Source organism: Sciurus carolinensis, chromosome 17 (assembly GCF_902686445.1).
Source record: "Sciurus carolinensis chromosome 17, mSciCar1.2, whole genome shotgun sequence".
NCBI lineage: Eukaryota > Metazoa > Chordata > Mammalia > Rodentia > Sciuridae > Sciurus > Sciurus carolinensis.
Window position 1 is genome coordinate 51,260,261 of NC_062229.1, and position 16,097 is coordinate 51,276,357.

Below are 16,097 nucleotides of genomic sequence, written 5' to 3' on the forward strand. Positions count from 1 at the left end.
ACATTCTTCACTTAGGGTGAATCCAGGAGACTCATTGTGGGAAAAACAAGCTGAGGACAGTACAGGAGAATAGGAGACTGTGAGTTGTTGTGGATCCAGGTTCAAATCTCAGCAGCAAATGGGGCTATAAGCCCTGTGAGCTTCAGTTTCTTTATTTAGAAAACCAATATGTTTTCTCTCCATGGTCATGAAATGTAAATGATTATGTAGGTAAAAGGACCTTCAAGGACCTGTCTGAGCTTGAAGGATACTCAGAGAGAAAAGGGAGCTGGTAGGATGAAGATGAAGCAGCCTGACCAAAAAGAAGACAGTTCCTACAAGTTCTGGGTGCTTCCCCTGGAACCATGTCATATACCTGCATCTCTTGTGTCCACGATGAAGTCAGACATCTCAAAAGTCCGACCCTCTGATAGACCTCGGCCGTAGACTTTGGCTCGGCGTGCATCCCCAATCTCAGATTGGACCACCATAATGGACACAGGGCTGTTGGCCACGTGGTTGCCATTCTTCTTGATACTGACCAGGTGTTCACCCACCTCCCGGGGGATGAAGGAGATGCCTGGACCAAAACACAGATTGAGGTGTGTAAGAAGAGAAGAGAAGGGGATGGAGGAGAGAAAGTGGAGAAGAAAATGCAAATGACTATTTCTTTCCTAAATTTCTTTCTCAAAAATGCAAATGAGGATTTCTTTCCTAAATTTCCAACAACCCAGAGCATCCAAGGGTATCAATATTGGAACACAGACTTTCGTCATGCATGTGACCCAGCAGGTCTACCATGTCAAGCTCCAGTGTGCCACCAATTTTCCAGGAAAGCACCTCAGAAGCCCATCTCCCAGTCATGTGTCTGGGCCCCTGCCAGGAAGGCACTCACCAATGTGGTTGTTGGGCAGCCTCTTCAGGAGACAGGGCTCATCACGGCCGGACGGGGCCTTGATGCTGGCTGTCAGTGTGCTGAGGTCGGTCTCGCTGATGTCAAGCAGGAAGTCAGCAGCTGAGCCCAGTTTCACCTGGGAGCATCGCCTGCTGTCATCTAGGAAACAGTCCCAACAGGGCTCACGTTACTCGTGGTGGCACTAGAGCCCTCACTCCAAATGCCATCAACAGATTAGCAGGTAAGAATTAATACACAGCTAAGTGACAAAATGTGGCTCTGACAAACAGCACACAGGACCAACAAAGAATAATTGATACTCATGCCTGGTTAAAAGGAAGACCAGGAGCTGGCAGGAGCTGGAGATGTGAATCCTCACAGACCACTTTTGAAGTGGAGGTGGAAGGCACCTCCCCCTCGCTGCCATGCCTTGGCATTTCTCAGGGATGTAACATTTGTGGTCCACAGAGGGCTGCTGGCTGCTTCAGACAGATCTAAGCACCATAGGCACAGGAACCTCACCTTGTGTATCTTTCTTATAACCCACTGAAAGTGAGAGCCAAACCCAGCAGGCAAAACAGAGGTTAGGAACATGAGCTTTCGAATAGGATAATCAATTCTGAATCCCAGAATATCCACACATGAACTCAGCTAAGCAAATACCTTACCAAATCATGGTTTTCTCATCTGTAAAGTGGAGAGCAGAAAACCTGCCTAGTAGAGATGCTGCACTTTGGCTGGGCTAGGTACTCATGCAGTATTCTCTGCATGCCTCTCTCTGAGGGTTTGCTCTTTGCATAATGAAGTTATACTGATGCAAAAGAAATGCCCTTGAAATGAGAGTTTTTGTTTTTCCCTGGGTTATCAGTGAAGGGAAGAATTTAGCCAGCTTAAAGATGGACTTACACCCTGGATGCTCCTTAAAGACTCTCTGTGAAACCTAAATTCAAACAGACATGGCCTGCCACCCCTGGTCTAATGCAGAGAATGGCTCTCTGGGGCAGGTGTACCAACCACAAGAATGCCCCCAGCAAACCAGGCAACCTCACCTGTGATCTTGGCTGTAAAGGGGCTGCCAGGGATGTGCTTGTCATTGTACTTGACCAGAATGCTGTAGTCTCCTGGCAGTGTGGGCAGGTAGGTCACTGTGCATGTTCCATCTTTGTTGTCAATGCAGCTGATTTCTGCCTTTGAGGGCCCCTCAATAGCCAAGTCGAGACCACCTGTGAGTGAAGCAGGGAGGGAGGCCAGTTAGGGAGAGCTTCCTTGTGTCCCCAGGGACAACGACTTACCTAGGGCAGCCCTGATACCAGAGACAACATACTGACACACTCTGCATGGGTGCTGGACCAGGGGGCTACATCAGGATGAAGCAGTTTATAGGAGAGAAAAGCCCACTGAAGACACCCTATTGTCTGAATTATTCCCTCCAGTAACCCCTAACTCTTCAGGAAGTATGGGACAAGAATGACATGGAGACCTACAGATCAGTCACACATACAGGATGGGGTCAGACACAGTCTGTCCCTGTCAGTCAGGCTGGACACCATCACAGAAATCTACTAGAACCACAGGTTAGGGAATACAAGGGACATGGGCACAGAGCTTTAACTAGAATGAGTCACTAAGTAACTTACAGGAGGGATCTGTGGATACATGTGCAAAAAGGACAAGAACATCTTCAACAAAAGCATATTTTAATTCTAGGCAAGTCACATAAAATATTTCATCATATGATTCTGATATTAACTGGAATATAGGACTTCAAAAATTTCTGTACTGGCACATTGGGGTAGAGTAGTAGTGGTCAGTGGTAGAGTGCTTGCTTAGCATGCTCAAAGTCCTGGGTTCTATCCCCAGAAAAAGAAATTCCAGAACAGGTAGAAGACAGAGCGGATCTAAAGAATACATAGATCTATGTGAGAGAAAAGATAATGCAAATGTTACTACTCAATATATTCTTTTTTTTTTTTGGAGACAAAGTCTTGCTACATTGCTCAAACTGGTCTCAAACTCCTGGGTTCAAGTAATCCTTTTGCCTCAACCTTCCAAGTATTGAGACTACAGGTATGTGTCACAGTACCTGGCAATAATTTCATTTTAAAAAGCTGCCCTGGAACCATGTCCACTTAATTTCCCAAATGGAAGGCCAGAAGCATGTAATCATGTAAACCACACAGTACCTTCTCCTGCATCCTCGGTGACAATGGTGAAGGTAGCAGTTTTGTTAGCCACTCCATACACCAGGCCTGGACCATATGCAGAAACGCTCCCGCTGTTGGGGTAGTTCACATAGAACTGGAGAGGGCTTTCTGGATTTGCCAAAGAAAAGCACAAAATTGCAACTCATTAGAAGATAAGTGAATACCTCAAATGACTGGTATCTTAATGTTAGAGGTCACCTATCCACAGGCAGATTCGGCACTTCCTGAGCAGAGGTGGAAGATAAAAGCAGATGCCTCATATCACCACACTAGGATTCTGAGGGGGTCAAATTGATATCATTCCTGATACTGTGCCCAGGGTTGCTCCAGACTGGGGGTGGGGGCAGGTGGTTAAAGCAGGGGAATCAAGTTCAACTTGACATCTGCACTGTGTGAGGAAATGATCCACTACTAGAGGGAAAGATCTGGAAAGGTCTTTTTGGAAGGCTATTTGCCTGTGCCATTCAAAATGAAAGGGCTTATCGATCTAGGGAGACCGACTCTAGGAATGGATCCCACAGTGGCCCTCCCTGAATACCTATATTCCCAGCCCGAAGCAAGCACTTTAATTCCCACAGTGCTCACATGCAAATCAGGAAAAGACCCTGGTATCCAACAATATAGGAGAAATAGATCTATTCGTGGCCATTAAAAAAAGAAGAGAGAAGAGAGATTTGTGTGTACTAACTTGAGAGATTATCCATAATATGCTGTGTTAAAAAGAGAAAAAGCAAGTTGCTATATAATATTAATGCCAACTTGTCATTCTTTCAAAACTAAAATAGAACACAACTGTATGCATGTTAGCAGGGACAGAGAAAAACATCTGAAATGATGCACATATTTACCCAGGCAGGGAGTGGAAAGGCAATGTGAGAAAGACATTTTCTTACTCTCTACCATCTGTATCTCCAGGATATTTAAATAGATGTAGATAATACATTTGTCCTTTAAATATTATGCATATACACCAACATAAACTAAAGCAAAATGCCAAACTCAGACAAGTATTACCACTACTATCATAAAGGGTTAACTTCTCTAATATTTAAATCACACTTCTAAATCAATATGACAAAAGCCAGGAACCAAATAGAAAAATAGACCAAGGATACAAATGTTCAGTTCACAGCAAAAGAAATACGAACAGCACTTAAATGTATGGACAGTTGCTCAATCTGGTTCATGAGAGAAATGCGAATAAAGCCACACTAAGACACTGCTTTCCTCAACTCCAGACTGGCAAAGATCCAAAAATATGAGAGCACACCCTCCTGGTCACACTATGAGGAGGCAGGTGCTCTCCTCCACTGCTGGTGAGTGGGTGGATGGAGCAGCCCCCTGGGAAGGATGATTTGGTAAGATGTAGCCAACCCACAAGAGGATGGTACCTGTGCCCACAACCTCTGCTCAAAGGCCTAAATCCCACAGGTACCCAGTGGCAAGCGTGAGAAGATGCATGTAAAAGGTTTTTTACTGAAGCAAGACTGGTGACAACTTAAAGGTAGAACCAAAATGCCCTCTGACAGGAAACTAATCACATATATAATGCCTCATCCATTGTATATATATATATATATCCATCCCCCAATGGGGGAAGGCTGTGAAGACGCTCTCTTATCTGGACCTGTGAAGTTCGGCTACACATATTGTCACATGAAAGGAGCAAGGACTGAAGAACATGTAGAGTATGCTATGTTTTAAAAAGGGGGAGCCTTAATCTATTTCTTAAAAATAATCTGAAACTGAACATAAGAAATTACTAACAGGCAAGGAGAGGGTAGATGGAAGAAATGGGTGGGGAGAAAACTGTTCTCCACGTGATTTTTGTTTTTAAACCATGTGAATATGCTACCTATTTGAAAAATTAGACTAAAATATTTGAACAAACACAAAAGGAAAAAAAGAACAAGACTACGCTGTTTGATGGCCATGAAACTTGAGCTGGCTTTCCCCATCAAGGCTGTCCACCCTCTCTCACCCTTCTGCTCCCGCTCTGACCCTGCCCCAAACCCCACACCACACAGCATTCTGCAGGCCAGGCTGGAAAGTCCCTCACTGTGCCTCATATTTCTTTCCCAGTTTGACCTCTGGCCATACTCCATGTAGCAACAAAGATGAACAACCATAGGTCTGAAGGCTTGCACTGTGACCCAGGATGTGGAGCTGCATCATCTCTTTGGGAAACTGGCTGGATGTGCTGGGGTCCCAGGCTTTCTGGTTTCACAGGGATGCCAAACCTGCATTCCCCAACCTGCCTGGAATGTCTGTCAGCCTCCTAGCTTCTCAGGTCCTTGAATTGTGGAGTCCTGCTGGGTTTGCTGGCCACACTGCTGAATCCCACTTACCAGGGATGTGGCTGCCCATATATTTGATGTGCATCTCGTGGAGCCCAACCTCAGTGGGGGCGTATCTGACGGTGACAGTTCCGTCCTTGTTGTCCACAATCTCAGGTGTGGCTGTCTTCCCAGAAGGCATGTGGACCTCTCCTGTGGAACACAGGAACACAGGGTAACAAATAGGCTTACTGGTGATTTTCCCCAAGAAGCTGAGCACAACACACAGACATCCTCAAAACATAGGCTTTTAGACACAAAAAGACTCATGCTGCCTAAAACATCCACATCCCACAGCTGGAAAATAGACACTTATTTTGCTTTTTTTGGTTCCCTTTGGCTTCCACAAAATGCAGCAGGCAACTCATAAGTAAAGGGTTTCTACAACTGGCAAATTAGAAACTGGAATAGGGCTTGAGAGGACCACAAAACCAGCAGGATAAACAGAACATTTGCTCAAAGAGAAGCTGGCATTAAAAAGGGGCCAAGGAGAGAAGGTAACTCTTGTATAATCAACCTCAGTGTCAACATCAGACTGCATTTGGAAAAGCAGGCAAATAAGAAAAGGCAGAAAGAAAAGGGAGAGCAGGAACCTAACAGTCAGCAGGTATCTCACATAGCAGTTCTTAACCTAGAGGGACTCACGGGCTCTCTTAAGTAATACAGGATACAAATGATGCACTTCAAAAAAAAAAAAAAGTTCTGCAATCTCAGAGGAGTATGGACTAAGCCCCAGAGCAAGCACCAAGGGGGCACTGGTTAAGGAGTCCAGGTATATGGGACAGTGGTACCTCCCCAACACCTTCTGGGCTCCCAATGCAAGCAAGCAATAGTGAGGCGGCTTTTTTTTTTTTTTTTTTTTTTTTTGGTGCTGGGGATTGAACTTAGGGCCTTGTGCTTGCAAGGCAAGCACTCTACCAATTGAGCTACATCCCCAGCCCCAGTGAGGTGGCTTTTTAAGGGCTTACCTGTGATTTCTCCTTTCCTGACGGCAAATGGAATTACCAAGTCGAAAGGCTTAAATCCCAGTCCATTCATGTCACTCACTGGGACATAGGCCTCTTCAGTCACCTAAAAACAGGAAGCGGTGGTCACTGGGTCAAGTGGACAGCAGCATGAGCTAATGAAGCTACAAGGGGCAGAGCTGCTGGGAATTCTACAAGTCAGTGAGGCCAAGATTGGGGATGTGGCTGCCTATGTGCTATGTCTAACCCACCCCAGCGCCCGGAGCAGAACCTGAAGGATTGGTGAAGTCCCACTGACAAACAGCTAGAAATCACTGCTTGTAAAATTCCCAGCAGTGCCCACGAAAAAATGGAAAAGTAAGAGACAGCAATGTCTGAGTCCCCAAAGGCTCCACCTGGAGAGGTTTAGTTGCTTGTGGCCTGGAAAGGAAGGTGCATTTTATGTGCCAGAGAATAGCAGCAGGTGGCTTTGCCCCTGAACAGAAAACGAATGGGCAAGTGGCAGCTGAGTGTCAGCAAGAGGCCTGCAGACAGCTATCCATCTTGCTCTTTACACAAGAAGACAAACTGCACCAAGAGTGATCACAGACATGATGACTGGCAATTTGTGGAGCACGGATGGTGACACAAAGGTAGATCTTATAGAAAAAGCAGGATCATCGTGATGGGCTGATCAGTAGGGGAACACACCAATGACCAGGACACCCAGAGGGCTTAAGCAATCCTGAGAAGCAGGTGGCAGCTTTTCTGAAATGAAGGTTGAATAAACACAGAAACACAAAAAGGAAAAAAACAAAACAAAACAAAAAACACAGGTGTACCCAGGGCCTGAATCCAGGGGGACATGCATTTACCGGTGCCTTCTCCATGGCTGTGACTTCCCCATCCGTGGCCTGGTCAGTGGCAAATGGAGATTAGTTGGGAATCACATTGGAGGGATACTATAATTCAACAGATTCTATAACTTGGGAGCTGCCTCCTCCCCACCACTCCACCTGGTACAGTAGGAAGGAGGGTACATTCATACTACCCTTTAAGAGGGCAAGTTGGTGTTCTCTTTTTAATTGTCAAATGCATATGTCCTTTAACACTCAATCGCAATTCTAGCAAGCCAACCTACCTGGTAGGAGACCCCATAGATAACTAATGTGCACAGAAAGTTCTACTAGGAGCCATTTGTGAAAGACTGAAGCAGCCTAATCTCCATGAGTAAAGATACCTTGGTCAAATAAATTGTGGTCAGACTATCCAAGGGAGAACTGAGTGGCCATTCTGAAGAAGCAGTGAAATCAAGTCATTAACATGGAAAAGTATCTACGGCAATTGATAAAAGAAAGCAAGTTGAAAATAACATATGTTATGATCCCATGCACAAAATTGAGGTGTCTGTTGTATAAGCAGAGAAAATTTAATACCAGTGCTCTCTGAAATATGGGATCAGGAAAGAAGTGGTCTTTTTACTTGATAAATGTCTTTAGGGGTTTGTTTGTAAAGTTTTTATAAATTCTTTTTTTTTTTTTTTTTTTTTTAAACCAGGGACTTAAGTCAGGGCACTTTAACAATGATCTACATCCCTAGCCCTTTTTATTTTTTTGATACAGGGTCTCATAAGTTGCTGAGGCCAGTCTTGAACTTGTGATCCTCCTCTCTCAGCCTTCCAAGTCACTGGTATAAATTTATTTTTTAAAAATTTCAAAACTTTATGCTTCTGATCTAACTGATCTAATGTGGAGGTAGCCCCTCACATCTTTCTTCTGTCATAATAGAGAATAAGCAGTGGAGGCTTCTTCTACAGGGGCCTTGTGCTCAGGTTCGCTCTTTTTAAGTGCTCTGGTATATGCAAGAAGGGCTCTGGTTCATAGGCACCTTTGTGAGCTGCTAGGTTAGGAACAGCTCTTCCAGGGCTCATTCAGGTTGGGGCTACATTGGCCAGGAGAAAGATTTTCTAAGGGCTAGGCTATGGCCTTTGATCTAGGACTTCTCAACAGTGACAGGCAGTAAAGTTGCTCATTCATGACTTCATGGGCCATGGGTGTGATGAACCTAACTGAATCAGCCTGCTGATCTCCTTGAGATATATGCTACCAATGCAGGGCCAGGTGTCCATGTCCTTTTGGCCTTAATCCTATAAGGGGAGGAAGGGAATCTACCCAGTGGAAGTTGATTCATCTAGAAAAGTTTGGGGAAAGCATGAAATGGGAGAATAAAGTGCCAAACCAGGTACCATGGGGGATCATGCCTTTCTGCCTTCAGCAGTGGTCAGGGGGCAGTGAATATCCACGAAGTATCCTTGCCTGTGTACTAAGGGCTCAGGAGACATTTATTCCTACTGAGTTTTAAAGCCTCAATTTCAGCCTCTCTGGCTCACCTGCTAAGATAGTCTCCAATATTGCCACCCTCATCCCAATATTGCCACCCTCATTTTCTCACTCTGACCCTCTCAGTCTGGGTGTCTCATCCCCAGGCCATTGTACCAACAGAGCTATGACGTCCACCTGGAGGTTGCTCTTCCATCCTGCCCAATTCTAACAAGATAAAACCCACTAGGGAATAAAAACAGATTCTTAAAACTACAACTGGGACTCTTCTCTCTAATAAGGATACACACTTTCGAGCTGTACTGCTATTTTCCCTGCAGGGGAAAAACACTCCCAAATGGACAAAGTCCAATGCTGACAAGTGTTTACATACTTGAGATAGAAAAGAGCTTCCAGATCTCTGGCGTGATGTTTACACATATACAAATGTCAAGGGAAAGGGAAAAAAAGCTATAACAGATTATAGACTGTTTGGAACAAAGTCCTTGGGCTTCTGTTTGGAATGGAACCTTTACGTCCTTCTCCTTTGCTGCACAATGTGAAATAATTACAAGGCACTTTGCAAGCTGTGGGCAGGGCCTATGAACCTGTGGTGGATGGAGGCTGATCCTTGCATCAAAGGGCACAGGGAGGGAGACTGGACGGCTCCTGGTATCTGTCTAGACCAGGCATGCCTCATTTGTAAAAGAGCCAACAGGCTTGATCCTGAGGGTTACATGAGGTAATTCTCCTAAGGTTCTATCCCCACTCCTGGTGGAAGAACCTAATCAGAGGAAGATTTGATTATTTCAACCAAGAACTGAAAAATAAAGACTCTAATTATGTGCTAGTCCAGATGTTCACATGATGGTTCCTTTCGATCTCAGATATTCCTTGCTTCAAAAGACAAAGCGTTTCCCCTCTCATATGTAAATGTGACTCTTTCCAAATCCAACTGCAGGTACTTTCAGTTCTGAGATAAGACAGTCAAATCTGCAAACAAAAGAGCCTTAGGACTCTCTCTACTCCAACCACAGAGGTGGGCAGAAAGACACAGAAAGAACTAGCAAAGTGAAAACTGTTATGTTTTCCTTACTGTTTTGTAAAAACAGTATTTTTCAGGATGGTTTTTTCTTTTGGCCGGGGCATTGTCCAAGTCTCTCTGCATGATAGATGATACGATGGTAGCTGATGAGATTTCCCCAAAACCCTTAGAGCTAAAGGGTTTCTATGATACTGAAGATTATGCTAGGGTTCTATGAGGTTGTGACTGTGTGGAAGGGGATATCCTAGTCAGGGTTCAACAAATGGCTGCTGTTACTCATTTGCTAAAACCGGGACATTCTGGAGAAGGAATTTTGCTTACCATGACAGTGAAAGGGCTATTTGGAATGTCGACACCACCGAAGCGCACATAGATCACATAGGTGCCGGGCTTGGCAGCTGTGTAGAAAATGTCATAGGTGCCATCTTCGTTTTCAATGACATCAGCCTCAGCCTCAGTACCATCTGGGGTCAGAATTGTGCAGGTCACTTTCCCTTTCCCTGCGGTCTTGGCGTCCACCACAAAGCCCACTTCCTCTCCAGTTTTCACAGTGGGGGCAATGCCAGGACCTGGAGAAAGGTTCAGGAGAAGATAACAGAAGCATGAGCAGGGACACATGTTCCGGAGGCCCAAGAAGTCACTTACAATTGTGCTGCTTGTGGCTGTAAATGTTAGGCATTTAGCTGCTGCCACACGGGAATATACTAAAGATGACCTCCCCCCCCCCCCCCGGCCGCCCGGCAGGGGTGGGGTGTGCAGCTCAAGGAGTATCCTGTCCATCCTTCATAAGAGCACCTGTAAGCCCTGAGTCCACTTCAGCTCCAACAGAAACAGCCTGATTTGCTCATGTCCAGAGGTATGAAGGTTGACTGTCATCAGCAAACACAATAGGCATGCTCTTAAGTGCCAGGTACACATGAAGGGAAACAAGACACAGTCCCTCCTCTCAGATCCTCATAGTCTAACAAGAGAGATGTGGGCCAGTGCCAAAAATGACAGTTCTACCAGCCATGGAAATGCTGAGCAGGGACTGAGTCACAAATAAAACAATTGATCATTCTTCTGACAAGTGTCCCATCTCTCAGCTATTCAAAGGTTCTACGAATTTATATCTCAGAGTTGCCACAATGACAGAGGGCAATCTTTAAAAAAAAAAAAAAAAAAAAAAAAAAAGGGAAAAATGGCTCAACTCTGAAGCATGGGTCTTTTTGATTAGGGGAGCCTTGCAAACTCTCTCCAAACAAAGGCCAGTCTCTCGTTTCTCTTTCTCTGACTTATGGCACTCCTTTACCCAGGATCTACCCAAAATCAGAGAGTACAGAGAAGTGTGAACTAAAAGCACATCACAGGAGCGTCAGGGAGTGGTAAGAACATTTGCATAGAAAGTAGGTGGCAGAGGACTGGAGCCAGTCTGCAGAAGGCCCTGAATGACAGACCAAGAGGTGTGGCCAAGAGGCACCACCTTGTTGAGGAGAGTATGCTGCTCAGGACTCTAGTCGAGCAAGGGGAGGAAACAGAGTCTGGAAAGTAAGAAGGAAGCCCCCATCCCACATTAACATGCCCTTAGGGTAGCAATGACATCCAATGGCCAGAGGTCACTACAGGGATGGGGATGGTGGTGTGGCCAGCATTTCAAAATTTCTCACTTTTTGCAGTTGGTAAGACATAAAAGGCCAAGAGGAACAGTTTACAACCTTGACCTAAAAGTCAGGGTAAGATGAAAGATTTAAAAAAAGAAAGGAAAAAAATACCCAGGGTAGACCTATGTTTAATTTAGTTTCCTTATTTTAAGAGAAGCAAATCTATTTCATTTCATGTTTTGAAATCTGCTTTAGCAGCCACACTGAGCTACAGGAGCTATTCTAACAAGTTGAAAGGCCTGTGACAGTCAACTAACTATTCATGCCTAAGAAACTGAAGAAACAGTGAGGCTCAATTATCCATGGAGAATTCCTGAGAGGAGAACCTAGGTCCTTTCATGTTTTTCTCTGATGCTAAACTGAAATGCTCCTGAATCTTAAATAACTGAACCATTTACTCATGAAGGCAGAAAATTGCAACTTCTCATGGGAGTCACCATCACAGTTGAGACCTCAACAAATGTAGCCACTTCAAAAGTGATATAATAGCTCCCATGAACCTGGCACTGTGCTCAGCATTTTTCAGGTCTGACCCTCATTTAATCTTTGCAATAATCCTGTGGAACTCTGAGCCATGTAACAGCTTCTATAAACTGTATGTTCCCCGAATAGATCTTCAATCTACCTATGACTAAAGCTCAGAGATATTGAGCGACTTGTCCAGATAACACAGCTATTAAGTGGCAGAGAAGGGTTAGAACCTGGCTTTCTAACTCCCCAACCCACCCCCTGAGACCCTGATGTTACCACACACTCACCTGTGGCCAGGCACTTGCTGGCATCGCCTGACTGCATGGCCCGGATGCGGTAAGGAGAAAGTGGGATGTCATCCCCCCCATAGGTGACCCCAATCATATAGCGTCCAGTCTTGTCAGGGATGTAGGTGACAGCATATGTGCCATCTTTATTGTCATGGACAGTGGCTCTTTTAGGTTTTCCTTCTTGGTCCTGTGGATCAAAGAGAAATGCTACTTAGGATGCTGCTATTAACAGGTAGAATCCATTCATGGAAAACCTTGACATAATCTTTCTTGCTCATTAATTAGTGCCTCTAGTGTGAAGAGACAGAAGTGATGGCTTAATACGATCTTGTTCTGCTGTGCTTTGGTAGGAAGAGGACAGGGTCACAGATTATACCATGATGATCTGTTAAGTAAACAAATAGTGTTTTAGCTTCAAATGCACTGAATGCACTGAGGGAAGGTGAGAGTCTACTGCACATGTTGCTACATCCACTCTCCCTTTGTCCCTTACTAATAGAACCCTCATTCTTGGTGAGGTGCACAGCTCCCAGAATACAAAGCTCCATGTCCTAGCACCCTTGCCACTAGGTATGGCCACATGACTCATGGTTAACTTCTACCAAATGAGATGGGTTGGAAGTCTTTTAATGGAGCTGCTTAAGACAGCTGATTGATCCGGAAGAGCCTCACTTTCCCCATCTGCCATGTAGATCTGATGGCCAGAGCACTGACAGCCTCATGGTCCTGAGGAGACCTTAAAGACAGAAATCACACACTAGCACAGAGGAGCAGAGAGATGGAGCTGGTTCCCCTGTTGAGCCACATAATACCATGGTGGCCTACCACATGGCTTCTTTACCAAGAGAGGATGATCCTACATGTAGAAGTCACTCTTATTTGGGGGTTTACTGTGATATACAACAGTATATCAACAAATGATCCAATGGCTAATTTAAAACATTTTAAAAACATAGAAATGTAACACCAAAATAGAGGGGATTCACTACAAAATGGCACCTGGAGTTAAAACCTCAAACCTCTCAGGTAAGCATGCTTGTTCTCCAAGCACATATAATGACTCTTGGAAAATCTAACAATACTTGCATCAGGTCAGAAATTGGTTATGAAACCCCGTTCTTATCCTTGGCCAGAAAACTAGATCTTACTAACAAGGTCTGGCTCCAAAAAACAGTTCAGGGTTACCGTTATCTGGACAGCAAGCAGGCCTTCCCCAGCATCTCTGGCGTCAATAGCAAACTCCACAGGCAGACTGGCGGGCACCCCATAGGAACTGAGGCCAGGGCCACTGGCGGTCACCTTGCTGGCATCGTATGTGGGAAGGACCTTGACCTTAAAGGGACTTTAGACAGACACAAATACCTTGGTCAGTAAGGATACAGGTCAGTCTAGCCACATCTGACCTCTCTTATATAGTCAGATGAGGACTGACAGGAGCATTGCTAGGGAGATAAGAAAGTAAGTTTAATCGAAGTGGCTTAAGTCCATTGGAAATTTAGAATTATGAGGTAGTAGCCATCATATGCCCAACCAGTCTTGCCCTGAGTTCATTTCATAGGATACAAAAAATTTAGGGAAGTCAGGCTCCCAAATTAGTTTGGGAAACACGGGGTTAAACACACTTAATCCACCTTTATTATGCTAAGACAATGTTCACCCAAATGGAAAGAATACCAGAACTTTAATATTTTATTTCATTCGACAATCATATATATTCTTATTCTATATTTAGTATGTTTTATATGGTACACAATCTATGAGTAAAGCAATATGCAAATGTAATTTATAAATATGTATTTCTACATAGCTAGAGTTATGTTTTGATCTCCATATAAAATGTATATATTGGAGTTAGAGGTAAGTTTTCCATTTCAAGGAGCATGATAAAATTTTTTTTTTTTTTAGAAATTGTTCCAAAGTTGAAGAGCTTACACATTTTTGTATTAATATAAACAGGGAACAAAGCTGCTATCCAACATCTTTTTGAGAACATTTATTGTCAACCAGACTCTCAAATGAAGTGATAAAGCCCTTTGACTTAATCAGAAAACCACTTGCAGAGTTACCAAATGGAAGCTTCTGGTAAACTAATATATTCCTTGTTTCTCCAAAACTCCCCATCTTCTTAATTTCAGCTTGCTTTTAAACTAAAGATGGATAAAAGAAAAGGCAGGACAGCAGATATGGAACCACAAATAACACACCTAGTGTATGATACTGTGTGTAGAACATGCAGGTCCAGGATAAAATCTGCTGACTGGATAAATGGGTGGGGGTGGGGGAGACCGTGGCACTGCTAGCCGGTCCTGAAGCTGGGTGTGCTTGAGGCTGGCTTAGACCCTTGCCTCAAGCGTGAGGCACTTACCTTCGAGGGATCTCTTCATCAGCATATTTAACTGAGACCATGTAAGGCCCCTCCTGCGATGGGGTATAGGTCACTGTGTGAGTGCCATCCCCATTATCCACCACATTCACTGGCTCCACCAGACCTGAGGACAAAGATGAGAGGTCTGAGTGACTGCCTGGTCTCCCCTTCACTCCACCCTTGGCTGAGTCTGAAACAGGATCATATCTATCCCCAAGAGCTATTGGTTTCCACTAATGAGTAACACAAAGGCAAGCAGGCCATAATCATAGACCTAAGAAATCACAGGATCCCCAATTCATGGTTGCAGAAATGACCCCAAGAGACACCTTTAGCTTTTGGTTGACTAAAGTACACTCAGTGTGCCCTAGATTATAATTAAGGAGACTGCCTATGCTTGCTGCTGGAGGGTGTATGGTGAAGGTGCATGTTGTAGACGCTATATCCTTTCAAGCTGGTTAGGCATGCTTGGGATGTGGCAATTTTTGCTCTACAGCTGAGAAAGTTCCCCATAGTCCAGAACTCTGAATAGCAAATGTTAACCACTGGGAAGGCCAATCAAGATTTGTGGTCATCTTTGAGCAAAGACCACTATAATGCCAGCACGCTGGGGTACAGGTACAGGGCAGGCAAGGGTGCTGCTCTCATGAGACTGGGTGACCCTCAGTGTGAAGCATGTAGGAGATGCTTAGAGATTACATTAAAGCATAATCAAGGCATGCACTGTGTTGATAGATTACAGGTTGCACCCTTAACATGAGAGTCATGGATCGGTCAGTGGCAGGGTAGGCTAATCAAAGCATAGCATGCTCATTAAATAAAGCAAGTGAGGCAGGTACAAGCCAAATTTAGAGGCAAGGCCAACAAGAAGCATCTGAGTTACATAATTTAAAGCACCAGCCAATGGGAAAATGCAAACCTGTCTCCATAAAGTCACCCTTCGGGTCACCTTTAAAGAACTCTGAAATGGCTTTCAAGGGGCTGCGCCATGACTGGGAATCCATCTCATCAGCTAAAATTAAAAGGCTGTTACTTGAGAGTTCTCCATGATAAAGGAAGATATCTAAGTAAAACTTTTATACACACACATATATGTCTTAAAGTTCAATAACTTCATGGAATCGGAATCCAGTCCCATGACCTCATTTCCCCCAGACCACTTCTGCCCTGAGCTTCAAAGGGCCTAACCTCCTGTTGAACCCCATTAAGGAGAAGGTTCCTCTTCAAAGGAGGAAGCCCCTATTTGTTATTTCTGGAAGCCAAGAACACAACACAGAGGAAAATCCAGATTATTTAAGAAATTAGACATATGTCATGTATATGAGAATAAAGGTACATTTTAATTTTTTTTTTTTTTTTTTTTTTTTAGTACTGGGGATCGAACTCAGGGCCTTGTGCTTGCGAGGCAAGCACGCTACCAGCTGAGCTATCGCCCCAGCATAAAGGTACATTTTAAATGCTGAAAGAGGAAATGTGGTCACTTACCAAAAAAGTCAAATTTCAACACACTTTGGGACTTTGGTCCCAAATAGTCTGCTTGCCATACCAATCCTGAATTCCAGGCTAACTACAGATTAGACCAGTGCCCCCCTAAAAAAAACCCCATTCCC

General features: G+C 44.3%; 1 protein-coding gene across 7 annotated transcripts in view; it reads right to left on the reverse strand.

Moving 5' to 3' along the window:
- Flnb (filamin B) overlaps positions 1-16,097 on the reverse strand; it is a 150,178-nt gene that overhangs the window by 19,706 nt on the left and 114,375 nt on the right. For 2 of the 7 annotated variants that reach the window (XM_047530198.1, XM_047530205.1), the window contains exons 26-37: positions 15,407-15,499; positions 14,488-14,611; positions 13,308-13,464; positions 12,120-12,309; positions 10,043-10,290; positions 7,201-7,272; positions 6,383-6,485; positions 5,427-5,567; positions 3,058-3,186; positions 1,924-2,097; positions 875-1,033; positions 356-559 (exon numbers count right to left, since the gene is read on the reverse strand). In XM_047530198.1, the coding sequence (XP_047386154.1) occupies positions 356-559; positions 875-1,033; positions 1,924-2,097; positions 3,058-3,186; positions 5,427-5,567; positions 6,383-6,485; positions 7,201-7,272; positions 10,043-10,290; positions 12,120-12,309; positions 13,308-13,464; positions 14,488-14,611; positions 15,407-15,499 (1,794 nt within the window). The remainder of the gene's footprint in view (positions 1-355; positions 560-874; positions 1,034-1,923; positions 2,098-3,057; positions 3,187-5,426; positions 5,568-6,382; positions 6,486-7,200; positions 7,273-10,042; positions 10,291-12,119; positions 12,310-13,307; positions 13,465-14,487; positions 14,612-15,406; positions 15,500-16,097) is intronic. The other 5 variants (XM_047530199.1, XM_047530202.1, XM_047530201.1 and 2 more) reach the window with 5 other exon arrangements.